The sequence below is a fragment of the Peromyscus leucopus genome, chromosome 1 (genome assembly GCF_004664715.2).
Source record: "Peromyscus leucopus breed LL Stock chromosome 1, UCI_PerLeu_2.1, whole genome shotgun sequence".
In the NCBI taxonomy this organism is placed as follows: Eukaryota; Metazoa; Chordata; class Mammalia; order Rodentia; family Cricetidae; genus Peromyscus; species Peromyscus leucopus.
Genome location: NC_051063.1, coordinates 124,844,062 through 124,858,072, shown reverse-complemented (window position 1 = coordinate 124,858,072; position 14,011 = coordinate 124,844,062). Strand labels below are relative to the sequence as shown.

General features: G+C 50.4%; 1 protein-coding gene across 2 annotated transcripts; it reads left to right on the top strand.

Annotated features, from left to right (window-relative positions):
- Positions 1 to 5,322: 5,322 nt before the first annotated feature.
- Positions 5,323 to 7,488, top strand: Mesp2 (mesoderm posterior bHLH transcription factor 2). Of its 2 annotated transcripts, none has more exons than XM_028873712.2 (2): positions 5,323 to 6,165; positions 6,940 to 7,488. In XM_028873712.2, the coding sequence occupies exons 1-2, from the start codon at positions 5,323 to 5,325 to the stop codon at positions 7,207 to 7,209; spliced, it is 1,113 nt and encodes a 370-aa protein (XP_028729545.1). In that variant the 3' UTR covers positions 7,210 to 7,488. The 2 variants fall into 2 exon arrangements, with proteins under 2 accessions (XP_028729545.1, XP_037054003.1); XM_037198108.1 differs by lacking the exon at positions 6,940 to 7,488 and adding an exon at positions 6,273 to 6,930.
- Positions 7,489 to 14,011: the final 6,523 nt, after the last annotated feature.

Below are 14,011 nucleotides of genomic sequence, written 5' to 3'. Positions count from 1 at the left end.
GTCTATCCCTTGCCCCACTCATTTGCTGTCCCTGAACTTACTATTAACATCAGCTATGTGCTAAATGGTATGATACTTCCCCCCAACAATTACCATGAGACCAGAGGCCTCACTTCATAGAAGGAAAAAAAAACAAAAACAAAAACAAACAAACAAAAAACTGAGGTTGAGCCAAGCATGGTAGTGAAAGCCTTTATTCCTAGCACTTAGGAGGCAGAAAAATCCTGTCTCAAAAAAAAAAAAAAAAAAAAAAAAAAACCAACAACAAAAAACAAAAAACCAAACAAAAAAGAAAAAACTAAAGTTGAATAAATTACCTAAGTGCTGGGGCACTAAGTCAGGCCCAACGCTATAGCCCTCAGCAGTAACCACTGACCTACACAGCCTTTTTGTACCAAATAGAGGCTGATGAAGGATTGACTTTCGTCTACCTCTGGACAAATAAGGCTGGCTTGAAGTGTGCCCTATGCTTTAAGAGTCTGGCTGATGGGGCTGGAGAGATGGCTCAGAGGTTAAGAGCACTGACTGCTCTTCTAAAGGACCCAGGTTCAATTCCCAGCACCCACATGGCAGTTCACAACTGTAACTCCAGCTCCAGGGGACCCATCACCCCCTCACAGACACACATGCCGGTAAACACCAACGGACATTAAACAAAAATAAATAAAATATAAGAGTCTGGCTGAGGAGCTTCAAGAGCTCAGTGAAAAGCCAGGGTTCCTTACATCTTCTAGAAATATACTCTGAAACCCTACCGTCGGCCTAGGACCTGGGCTCTGGAGCTAGTTCCCATGACAGAAGTGGGCCAGATTAGCCCAGAGAGGAAAAAGTACTACGTACCATGTTCAGGGCTCTGTCTGCTGGTAGACTCTCGGTGTTTACCAAATCCCTTCACAGGAAATCCCTTAGGCTGGCTCTACAGGCCGGGGAGGGGTAGAATAATGTCAGAAACACAGAACTTTCTGGAGATTAGGAGGCCAGTTCACACACTGCATTCCACAATTGCATGTTTAGCTGTCCACGCACCAGGCAGAACACTCACAAATAAATTAATAATAAATGATGGAATCTTTGTTTTGAGAGGCATGAATTAGAAACTCCTAGAGAGCCAGGCGATGGTGGCACACGCCTTTGATCCCAGCACTCGGGAGACAGAGCCAGGTGAATCTTGGTGAGTTCCAGGCCAGCCTGGGCTACAGAGTGAGTTCCAGGACAGGCTCCAAAGCTACACAGAGAAACCCTGTCTCGAAAAACAAAAAAAACAAACAAAAAAGAAAGAAAGAAAGAAAGAAAGAAAGAAAGAAAGAAAGAAAGAAAGAAAGAAAGAAAGAAAGAAAGAAAGAAAGAAAGAAACTCCAAGAGAAATGTTTATCTGAAATTTTGAGTTACTGTTTTTGTGGTTCTGGGAACTGACCCAGGGCCTTGGCCATGGTAGGCCAGCGCTTTACTGAGCCTACCAGTCTAAAATTTCAGATGTAAATGCAAATAAAGATAATCTATGTAGAGAGCCACATCTGGGTAGGTAGAATTAACATTTAATGTTCCATCACGGCAGGTAATTGTGGCTAATTGTATATTTTCAAATAGCTAAGGGGAAAGACTGATGGCTAATACTTGTAATCCTAGCACCCAGAAAGCTGAGGCAGGAGCATTTCCATGAGTTTGTAGCCAGCTTGATCTAAAAGACACTGTCTCAAAAAACTTAGACCTGGGCATGGTTTCATATGCTTGTAATTCCAGTGCTTGGGAGGTGAATATAGGAGAGTTGATAGTTCAAGGACAGCCAGATGGACTTGAGACCCTGTCTCCTAAAAAATGGTGTCAGGGTGGTTATTAGTCTGGGAAGGGTACAGTCAGTCATGAAGGCTTTCAGGGCTGCTGTGACCTACTGGATGTGGTCTGAGTATGTTCACACAGGTTCCTGAGTTGGAATTTTGATTCTCGGTGTGAAGAGGTGGTATGGAAAGTGATCTGTTGGCATCCACTTACAGTGCCAACATTTGAGAGGCAGAGGCAGGAGAATCAGTCCCACGTCTAAGTCCAACCTGGGCTCTATGCATGAAGACAGTGGGGACTTTTAAGATATGGCATCTCACAGGAGGGGTCTGGGCTGTCCTCAGAAGGATCAGTGTGTTCTCACGGGGCCCCAGTCAGTTTCTGCCAGAGACAGTTGTTATAGAAAGGGCAAAATTGTGTGGTAGCACAAACTTGTAATCCCAGCACCTGGGAGGCAGAAGCAGAGGCAGAGACAGAGACTGACAGATCTCTATGTGTTCAAGGCCAGCCTGATCTACACAGTAAGACCCTGTCTGGGGGCGGGGGAGAAGAATATTTAAGATTTTTTTTTTTTTAAAAATTAGCTTTTAGGAAATTCAAACCGTGGCAGAGAAAGGAAGAGTTGGTTTTATTGTTTCGTTTGCAGTGCTGGGGTTGAAACCTGGGTTCTGGCACATCCAGACAAACGGTCAATCACTGAGTTCATCCTCAGACCCAAAAAACGGAAATTAAAATGCAGGGAATCTCCCAGGAAATGAAGCAACAAGATAAATCAAGAGATGGAAATAAAAGAGAAAATAGAACTCTTCCAGGAGGTTCAACTGAACTACATAATGAGAACTTGTCCTCCCCCCCCCCCAAAAGGCTTTAGTCCCATCACAGGCAGGTGTGAGTTTGTGCCCAGCCTGGTCCACACAATGAGTTCCAGGACAGCCAGAGCTTCATCATAGAGAGACCCCGTCTCAAAAAAGAAAAGAAATTCGTGTCGTTGGAGGCTGAGACATTCTGAACACAGTGCCAACGTGTGGCGAGGGCCTATGGCAGAAGCCATCCCTTTTCTAAACAGAGTGAGCGTGGTAGAGAGCTTGACCAGTCAGGAGAACAGAGCCCTGTGGCCCCGGCCCCTCCAAAGGCCCTGCCCTCCACACTGTTGGGCTGGGGAGTATTTTCAACACAGGAGTTCCAGAGGGCGGACCCCAAACCTAGTCAGTACTGTGTACTCCCTAAGGAGACCTGAGTTCATGAGTTCACGTAGATGCCGTGAATGAGCCAGAAGACCGTGGATGACCACCTAGGACTGTCAGTCTGGAAAGTCACAGGGCCTTTGGGGGTGTGGCTTCATCTGTCAGGTTCCATTTCTCACAGTGAAATATTTGAGTAGGTAATAAAAAGTTAACTTTAAAAATAATATTTGCATAGCCATTATTTACTCCAGGCTGTACCAGTTAAATCAAATCTTGAAACAAATTTTAAATTTATTTAAATAAACTAAAACTTTTCATTTCTTTTCATGTATTTGTGTGTATGAATATCTTGTGCACATGCATGTATGTACATCATGTGTGCCCGTTGGATCCTCTAAAATTGGAGTCATAGATGGTTGTAAGCCATTATGCAGGAGCTGGGAATCGAACCCAGGTCCTTTGTAAGAACAATAAGTGCTCTTAACCACTGAGCCATCTCTCCAGCCCTTCTCTCTTTTTTATTTTTTAGAAATGATTTATTTATTTGCATTGGTGTCAGATGCCTGGAACTGGAGTTACAGACAATTGTGAGCTGCCATGTGGGTGCTGGGAATTGAACCCTGGTCCTCTGGAAGAGCAGCCAGTGCTTTTAACCACTGAGCCATCTCTCCAGCTCCTCTTGATCACTCTAGTCACACTGACCTTGACTTACTGATTACTGATATTTTAAATTATCCTTCTGCTCAAAACTCACAAAGGCTCCCCATGGTCTTGAGACCAGAACCCAACTCCTCGGCCTGGTTCCAGATGTGTCTGGCCCTCACACCGCCACCCTAGCAGCACCCTGCATCCCACCGCCAGGCCCTCCCTTCTGGCATGCTCTCCATGTCCCCTCTAATCAAATGATGCTCTTGGTTCATGGCCCAGCGGCAACTGCTCACGACAAGGCCCAACGGTCCCAGGTACTCTCATTAAATCCTTTCCTGGAGCCCATGCAGGGCATGAGTGCCTTGTTTAAACTGCAATTGTCCCCCAGGGGAACCTGTACGTCCAGAGTTGTATTACCTTAGTTATTTCTCACAGCAGGCCTGGGAGGAGACGCCCTACTTATTCCTGCTTTACCCACCAGAAGGACAAGCTCAGACAGGTGAAGAGCCCAGAATAAAGGCAAGTGAGTGCCCATAAATGCTTTGGTATGTTAGGACATGGGTTTTATTTGTTTAGTTTTTTGAGACAGGGTCTCATGTAGCCCAGGCTGGCCTCAAACTTTCTATCTAACTAAAGACGGACTTGAACTCCTGATCCTCCTGCCTCTACCTCCCAAGTGCTTAGATGATAGCCATGAGCCCCTGCCCTGGTGGAAGTACGTGGGTTTTTTTGCTTCGGTTTTCTTTTCTGGGACAAGGTCTTAGTAAGTAGTACAGGCTGACTTCAAACACTGCCCCACCCCCATCCTCCTGCCTCAGTCTCCCAAGTGCTAAGTTACCACACCTGACTGTGTCCGCCCCTTCTTTATAGGTGGCAGGTGCAATTAAGGCCCACTGTCACTTTCAGGGTCATCCAGTGGGGGCCAGAAGCCACTCTGCAACAATTACTGCTGGGATTGAGGACACTAAAGGCTCCGGGGGGAATTAGATGACTTCAAGGCTACACGAGGCATAATTGGCTTTGGCACCCACTTCCTCCCATTTCCTCTTCCCATTCCTTTCCTCCAGGCTGCCGGGTTCCATATTTAGGGGGTGGGGTATAGATAGCTGTGAGACATGAGGTGACTTTCTTAGTGTCATTCAGCAAGTTAGCTAATGTGGAGTCTGAGGACGCACGTCCTGCCTCTGCGGACAGATTCCTCCGGGGCTGTCGCTGGGTCGGTCCTGGGCCACACACCCCAAGGCACCGGGGAAAGTTGCTAGGAATTAGCTCATCATAGGCTAATGACAAGGGGTCGCCACGCCTCAAGTGGGCCGATGAGGCACTCGAGGGACAGCCGGGTGGGCAGCCGGCAGCCCGTGGAACTGCCATCCACAGTGGCAGCGCGTTCCTGTCGACTCCCCCTGCAGTCGCGGGGCGGAGTGCGGGTGGGGGATCAGTGAGAAGCTTAGCAACTCCATCCAGATGCGAATCGTCCCTCCCACACTTCCCGGCAGCAGGGGCCTCAATTAGAGCCTTCGAGGGGTCAGAATCCACACCTCCGCAAATGGGCCCGCTTTCCCAGCGCCCCCCTGCCCAGACCTTCCCTGGGCTCTGTGGGTTTTGACACCTCTCTGCAACCTGGCAGGGGGCCACCTCGCACCTTTGGGCCAGATAAAAGCTAGGACCTGGAGGTGACCGGTGACCGGTCCAGCTTCCCAGAGTCACACCAGCCATGGCCCAGTCACCTCCTCCTCCCCAGGGCCTCCCGGGCCTCGACCACTGGGTCTTCGCCCAGGGCTGGGGCTGGGCCCCGCAGCACTCGGACTCCACGTCCCCGGCCTCCTCCTCCGATTCATCCGGATCGTGTCCCTGCTACATCCCCCGCTGCCCCACGCAGTCCGCGGGACTGGCCCGCGGCACCAGCAAAGCCCAGGCGGCCCCGACGGCCGCGCCCCGACGTGCACGGCCCGCGCCCGCGGGAGGCCAGCGGCAGAGCGCCAGCGAGCGCGAGAAGCTGCGCATGCGCACGCTCGCCCGCGCGCTGCACGAGCTGCGCCGCTTCCTGCCGCCGTCCGTGGCGCCCGCCGGCCAGAGCCTGACCAAGATCGAGACGCTGCGCCTGGCCATCCGCTACATCGGCCACCTGTCGGCCGTGCTGGGCCTCAGCGAGGACAGTCTGCAGAGCAGGCGCCGGCGGAGCGCGGACACCGCGTCCTCTCACCGATGCCCTCTGTGCCCCGACGGTGGCCCCTCGCCGGCTCCGATGCTTGCCCCTGGCCTGGGATCAGCCATCAGTGGTGGGGTGCCCTGGGGGTCTCCTCCCGCTTGTCCTGGACCCCGAGTCTCACCGGAAAACCTTGGGAGCAGGATCTCCAACGTGGATCCTTGGGTGACACCTCCCTATTGTCCCCAAATACAGTCACCCTTGAACCAGCCCCTAGGGAGAGCCCCTGACACCTCTCAGTGGACACCACCCCAAGCCTGTTCTGGCGTGCAGACATCCCCAGAGCCCAGGAACAAGGCTGGACCCTGGTCACCACCCACTGCTCCTGAAGAGCTGACTCAAGTGTACCAGGTAGGTCCCAGGGCCCCTGCCGCTTTCCCTGGGGAGGTCCCCAGGCGTCGGTTGGAAACAGAGTGGATGGGTGGTCTCTAGTCCGTATGGGGTCTCCTGCTTTCCAGGTCCCAGGTTTTCCAATGAAGGGGAGGATGAACGGAGCCTTATTGGCAGCTGTAGGGGAAGAGATGAGGCCTTGGGAAGTTCAGACCACTGCCACTGTTACCGTCAGGGCTGTGCGACAGCCTCCACAGCCCGGGGAAGAGAGGATGATGGCCCTCGGGTTTACACAGGGGCCAGGGTGGAAGGTGAGGGCTGCGCAGGAGTGAGTGAAGCCCGGGGGGTTGGCAGCACTTCCTGAATAGATTCTTCTGGAGTTGGTGACCTATGGGTCTGCTTTGAGGTTTATTCATTCATAGATGTCTTGTGGTCCACAAAAGATTATATTAATGACTAAGTTTCACCGAGCAATCACTGTTTGCCTATACCATTCCTTGTACTTTACCTGTATCTGTTTATTCATCCCTGCTAATACAGCCCTATAAAGCATTAGCATCCCCATTTTACAGGTGGGAAAACTGAGATGGAGAGGCTTCTTTCTCATAGCTAGTGAGTAGCAGGGCTAGGATTTGAAGGTTGGCAGTGTGTCTCCAGAACCAGTGATCTTGACCTCTGCGCCCTACTGCACTGTTGGGGCCCTCCAGACACCACCAGCTACACTCTGGGGAAACAGCCAGGTTTAAAATCTGCAATCAGTGGCCAGGGAGCAAGCCCTTCTTGTTTCTCTTACAGAGTGTTTCCGTGTCTCCAGAACCCTGCCTGTCCCTGGGAAGCCCACCCCTCCTGCCCGGCCCTTCATGCCAGAGACGTCAGCCTCAACCTCAGTGGGGCTGCTGGGGCCACAATGCCGAGGTGCTGTCCAGCTCTGACGACCAGGGTTCCAGCCCTGCCTTCCAGCTCCCCGCGGCCAGCCCCATCCCAAGCTCAGGCCTGCAGCTCAGTGGCTGTCCTGAACTTTGGCAGGAAGACCTGGGAGGTCCCCCACTGAATATCTTCTACTAATAATGGCCTTGCCCGAACCCTGTCAGTGTGGAGTCAGGACTGGGAGTGCCTTCATCTCTCCTGTGACATTTTGGGCTTTCTTTAGTCATGGATCCCTTTTCCCAGGTGATGCCTTCCATGGAGGCTGTCTGGAACAGCTAGTAGGTACCTTTCCTGACTGGAGGGGGCTCTGACAGTACCCTCCACTTCTGGGTATCCTTGAGAGCAGCGGCTCTCAACCTTCCTAATACTGGGACCCTTTAAACAGTTCCTCATGTTGTGGTGACCCCCCCAACCATTCAGTTATTTTCATTGATACTTCATAACTGTACTTTTTTTCATAACTGTACTTTTTGAAAATAAATCATAATGAATCATAATGTAAATATCCATGTTCTCTCATGGTCTCAACTCCCAGGTTGAGACCTGCTGTTCTAAAGGCTTGGAGCTCTGTAGAGTCTAAGCTGCTGTGAGAATGGGGTGGCCTAGGTCTGGGAGAAGAACACATCCATGCCCCGCTTGCTGGTGACAGTTGGCCAGCATCTTATATGCTTGTTTTATAATTGCTTTATAATTAAAAAGAAAAGAAAACCAACAAAAATCTGTTTGCTTCTGATTTTCTTTCTTTCTTTTTTTTTTTTTTTTTTTTTTTTTTTTTTTGGTTTTTCGAGACAGGGTTTCTCTGTGTAGCTTTGCGCCTCTCCTGGAGCTCACTTGGTAGCCCAGGCTGGCCTCGAACTCACAGAGATCCGCCTGCCTCTGCCTCCCGAGTGCTGGGATTAAAGGCGTGCACCACCACAGCCCGGCCTGATTTTCTTTTATACGGTTCCTTGCTCTATTAAAAGGAAAAGCCTTGCTGTTGAATGGGGAACAGGCCTGCCACGCCTCCCCTTCTGCGATCCAGGCCTGCCAGGGTTGCCGTGAGCTCACTGTTTGGGCTAGCCTGCACCTTACTGCCTTGAGACAGGGTCTCTCACTAAACCAGAAGATCACTGTTTGGGTTAGCCTGCACCTTACTGCCTTGAGACAGGGTCTCTCACTAAATCAGAAGCTCACTGTTTGGGCTAGCCTGCACCTTAATTGCCTTGAGACAGGGTCTCTCACTAAACCAGAAGCTCACTGTTTGGGCTAGCCTGCACCTTACTGCCTTGAGACAGGGTCTCTCCTAAGCTAGAAGGTCACTGTTTAGGCTAGCCTGGCTGGCCACCTCAGGTTCAGTCTATCTCTGCTTCTCGATGCTGGGGCTGCAGACACACCCAGCTATACCCAGCTTTTTATAAGAGTCCTGGAGATTCTCATGCTTGAAGAGCAAGCACTTTTACTGACTCAGCCATTTCCCCAATCCCTCCGCCCCATTTCATCTTAATTCCCTCTTAAAACAACTGTGTCCTAATTCAGTCCCCTTCTGAGGTACTAGATGGTAGGGATTACGTTTGCTTTCTGCCACTAACAAAATACCAAGGTAATTCAATTAAAAGGGGAACATTAATCTTGGTTCATAGTTCTGGAGGTTCTGGTCTAGATCAAGTTGCTTTTGACCTCATGAAGACAGAGGTCATCACAAGAAAGCATGACAGAGCAGAGCACACACTCCAGGAACCTAGAAGCAGAGAGAGGTAGCCTCAGGTCCTCTTGCAAGGCCTCACCTCCCTTAGTATATCCTGGGCACCAAGCCTGTGAGGGCACATGCAAAATCTAAATCATAGTGAGGGGCTTCAATCTCACTTCTGAGGGGACCCCGTTCAACCTGATGTTAAGTGCCAGAGAAAAGTTATTCCCTAACAAATCAGGTAAAGTAAAGGGAGACCGTAGTCAGTGCCTAGATTTTAAATGCAAAATGTAAAGGTGAGGATTGTATAGGGGTATGGGGACCATTTCATGCTTCAGTCACTAGTAAATCCTGTTACTTGGATTTGGGCCATCTTCAGGAGCCTAGCAGGCTCTGGAGAAAGGATATGATGATCTACTAGCAGGTGGAGGCAGCTAATGTTTTAAGTTGACTGAGGGAGAGCAGAGAGTTGAGGAGGGGATCTCAGAGGAGGCAAGATTAAGGGGAACCCTGTGAGTTCGTAATGAGAAATCCATCCTTCCCGTGTTACAGATTATAGAGGCTGGGAACATCAGTGAAATATCAGAGGGGGATCTCGGGCCCTTTCACCACTTCATTAAAAAAAAAGCCACTAGGGCTGAGGATGTAGCTGGTACAGTGTTTGCCTCACATGCAGAAGGCCCTGGGTTCAATCCCCAATACTATATAAAACTGGGCATGATGGTACACACCTGTAATCTCAGCACTGGGGAGATGGAGGCAGGAGGAGCATCCTCAGCCACATAGCAAGTTCAAGGCATCATGGGATACATCAGACTCTGGATCAAAAATAAGTCACTAAAACAGCCTTGGTGGAGAGAGGGAAGGGAGGAAGCTGTTGATTCCCTGGCCAGGATCTTGGCCATACATGGGGCCTCCCATGTGTGAGGACCCTGATCCTATATGGCAGCCCATGGTCCTCTGATGTACCCTTAGGCAAGTTACTCTCTTGTTAGCAGAAGTTTCTGTCCCACCAGCAGCTCCCAAATAAACACACTGAGGCTTGCATTAATTACAAATGTTCAGCTAATAGCTCAGGCTTGTTACTAGCTAATTTTAACATTTAAATTAACCCATATTTCTTATCTATGCTTTGTCACATGGCTTGATACCTTTTCTCAGTACAGCACACTCATCTTGTTTCTCTCTTTGTCTGCTGGTGATTCGCTCAGATTCTGCCCTTTTTCCTCCCAGCAGTCTCAGTTTGGCTCTCCCACCTAAGTTTATCCTGTTCAGCTATTGGCCAGTCAGTTTCTTTATTAAACCAATCACAGCGACATATATTCACACAGTGTAAAGAAATATTCCACACTCCCTCTCTGAGCCTGTTTTCCCCTCTCCTAAAGGAAGAGCTGGCTTAGATGATTGTTAAAGGTCTATTTTTTTTTTTTTCCTCTCTCTCATCTCTTAGAAGTAGTCTAGTTCCAACTTTGGGGCCTAATAGACTTTAAGGACTGTCACTAATCCTGAAAAGATGAGAAAAGTTACAGCACACACACACACACACACACACACACACACACACACACACAGGCACAGTCACACACAGGCCCCATTCACTTTAGTGTACACTACACTCAGTTCTTCCCTGCTGAGTAACTGTGGGTGAGCTATGAAACTCCTTTGAGTCTGTTCCTCCCAGTGTGCAGTGAAGATCATAATAGACCCCACCTGCCCCTCAGGGTTCCTATACACAGGATAGCTGCTCAAGAAATGCAGTAGCTGAATAGGGTCACAGCACCCATGACCCAGTCAGATGACTCCCAAACTCAATTGAGTATTTATTGAGCCACCAGGGCACAGTGTCCCACTTAGAGAGGGACTTTGAGGTCCAGACAGGATTGGACACAATAGTTCTTCCTTGCACCTTTATTTTCCAGTTGAGGAAAGAGATCTAGGGCGGAAAGCAACCTCCCATAGCTCCCAGCTTGGTGTGGGCATCACACCCCTGACTCCAGGATGCTGCCCCCTCCTTCCCAAGAGGACACAGGTCTGGGTGCCTGTTCCACTAGACTGGCCCCAAGGCAGAACCAGACAAGTGCCAAAGCTTCCTATGATTCACACTCGCCTAGGATGAGCTCCCAAAGGGACAGAGAGAGATCATCCCTGCCGTAGTCCTCAGCATGGGGGGGGGGGCACAGGGTGGGGGTGGGGAGAGGAGACCCACCTACCAGTTGCAACTGGAAATGAGCATCCTCTGAAGTTTTGATAGTCTGGGTCCCCAGGTCCCTTCCATGTGTTCCTTGATGGCCACCACCTATGGGGACCATGCCTCTCAGTCAACCCAACCAGTCACCTGGCTGGAGTTTCCTGGAAGGCTAGACAACCTGATGATGCTTCTGGAATAGCAAAAGCCAGCTCAAGTAACTCCTGCCTCTTTGTGTCCCCTAGAGGCAGGTGGGCTCAGTCCTGCCTCTCAAAGCTGTCCCCTCTACCCATCCCTCGTCTTTGAGTCTCATGCAGACTGCCACAAGCAGTCTCTCTTAAAGCAGGGAGAATGGTGACGTTGGGATGACTGGGGACCCTTTTAGCATCTTTAGGAGACTAAACACTGCCTGAGTACTCACCTAAGACTTCTAATGGCCTTACGATACAGAGGCCATACTGGCTCTGCATGCAGGCAATTGAGGCTTGGATGAGTGGGCATGCTTGGCTCGGAATCAAGGCTGCATAAAGGTTAACCGAGCTAGGTTCATCCCTCATCTTCAGATGCTATTCTGAGACCACTGGGGCTGCTGCTATCCACAGGAAGCATCCTCATCCCTGGTGGCAATGAGGAGTCCATCCCCTGGCAGACAGAGGCTACACAGGCAGTTGGCAGCCTACAGCCTAGTCAGTTTCTGCTCTGGAGCCTTGACTAAGCTCCCGTGGGCAGGCTTTTGGCTCTGGGTATCTGGACTGCATCTCAGGGGACTGGCATCTTCCAGCCACACAGAGCCTTATGAATGCCAGCATTTTAAGGAGACAGGGAACAGGAGCTTGTAAATGTGGGTGTCACAGACTCTAGCTCAGCTCCAAGTAAAGGATAGGTTACCACTAACTTGTGATGATAGAGTCAGAAGCCAGCCAGCTCCTATGCCGGTGTCCTGACTTAAGCTCTCAGGCCTCAGCTTCCTTATCTGTAAAGCTGAGATGGGTGTGGCTATGTAGCTTCACAGTGCAGCATGTGCCTAGCATGCATTTGGTGTGACCCACAGCACTGAAAACATCAAAAACAAAACAAAACACCGAGATTAAGATAGTCTATGATCATTTAGCAGCAGCTAAGAAAGAGAGGGTGCTGGTAGATTTCTCCCTGGTAAGCCAATTCTACCCTGTGATATCCACAGGGTCCCAAAATGGTGAGACTAACCCCTCCCCCAGCTGAATGCCAGAAGGTCAAGTGCCAGCCATGGCTGCTGGGTACTGGCGACAGGAAGGGTTGGTGCAGAGTGAAGGAGCCCGGACATTTAATCTAGGGCAGCCCAGGGAGCCTCCGGCAGGGCCCCTCACCAAGGCTGGCCACAGGAGCTTGCCCTCCTCACCCTTTGATATGCAGATAGAAGGGGGGAAGTGGGAGCGCCCTGCCCCAGTACCTGACCACCCCCTTCTCACTTGGGAAGGAGGGCTGCTTGGAGCCAGATGAGGCTAGGGATGGTGGTACTTGCTGTGTAGCTAAGAATGACCTTGAACGCCTGTTCCTCCTGCCCCTGTGTCCAGAAGTCAAACCAAAAGCCAGAGAGATTGCCTGCCGCTCAGACCGGAAGACTACTGACTTCAGATACCCACATCAGATGGAGAACACTCACTGTGGACTTTTGGCCTACACACACACACACACACACACACACACACACACACACACACACACACGGATACCCATGTGTACACGTGTATACATGTACACACACCTGTTAATATTCTGACTCGCCCCTTGGGGCCGTCCTGCGTCCTGACATAGAAGCCTCTTCTTAAGGAAAAACTCCCCTGGGGTGTGCCTGATGCCACATGCATTTAATTCCAGCACTCAGGAAGCAAAGGCAGGCAGATTTCTGTGAGTTCAAGGCTAGCCTGGTCTACGTATGGAGGCCATCCAGGGCTATAAAATAATTATTAATGTTTGAAAAACGATTCCTGTTGGGAAGTAACATTTGTGGGTGATAAGTGATGTCCCAAGGTCCCTGTCGCTGTCAGTTGCCTTTTTTTCCCTTGAGACTATCCAGCAGGACCTGGTAGAGCTGAGGCTGCATGAGCTTCCTACAACCAGGCTGGAAAAAAAAATTTTTTTTACTGAAGAGAACGGACTCCTCACTTGGGTCCACAGTAACAAAAGAATAAGAGCCTGATAGCCCTGCCTGCCTTCTCTGTCTGTCTCCTTTCTCTTAAGCTATGAGACCGGGGCTCAGTCAGTAAAGTACTTGTCACGTAAACGTGAGGATCCAGGTTCAGCACGTGACTCGACACCCATGTATAAAGCTGTGGTGCAAACCAATAGCCCCGGCTCTGGGAGGGGGAGACAGGAGGGTTTGCCGGGCTCAGCAGTCGAGCTCTGAGTTCAGTAAGAGACTCGGTCTCATAAAAAATGAATAAATAGCCGGGCCGTGGTGGCGCACGCCTTTGATCCCAGCGCTCAGGAGGCAGAGGCAGGCAGATCTCTGTGAGTTCGAGGCCAGCCTGGTCTACAGAGTGAGTTCCAGGACAGCTAGAGCTGTTATACAGATAAACCCTGTCTCAAAAAAAAAAAAACCTTAAGTAAATAAGTAAGTAGGTGGATAGTGATAGAGGAAGGCCACCTCTGGCCTTCACACCCATCTGGGGACACACAAGGACGTGCACACACAGATGTGCACACCCAGATACAAATAAAAGAGCTGGGGGACAGTGAGATGGCTCAGGGGCCTTGTAAACCTGGTGACCCGAGTTTGACCCCTGGACCCCAAGTCAAGGTGGAGGGAGAGAACGGACTCCACACAGTTGTCCTCTGACCTCCACATGAGCGCCGTGGCGTGAGGGACTGAACTCTGCCCACAGGCATATTCGTCACTGAAGCATCTAAGACCAGGGGATGTCTGAACGATCTCATCTCTCTTCAAGGCTGAAAGTACAGTATCAGGCATCGTACCCTCGGCCTTTGACAATGTCCATCCCACCCCCAACCCCTGAGAAGATACCACAAAGTATCCAGTCACTGCCCTAACCCCGCAGTCACCGGTGGCGGGATCCTCAAAGACAATCAGCCCACGAGGGGATCAGTCC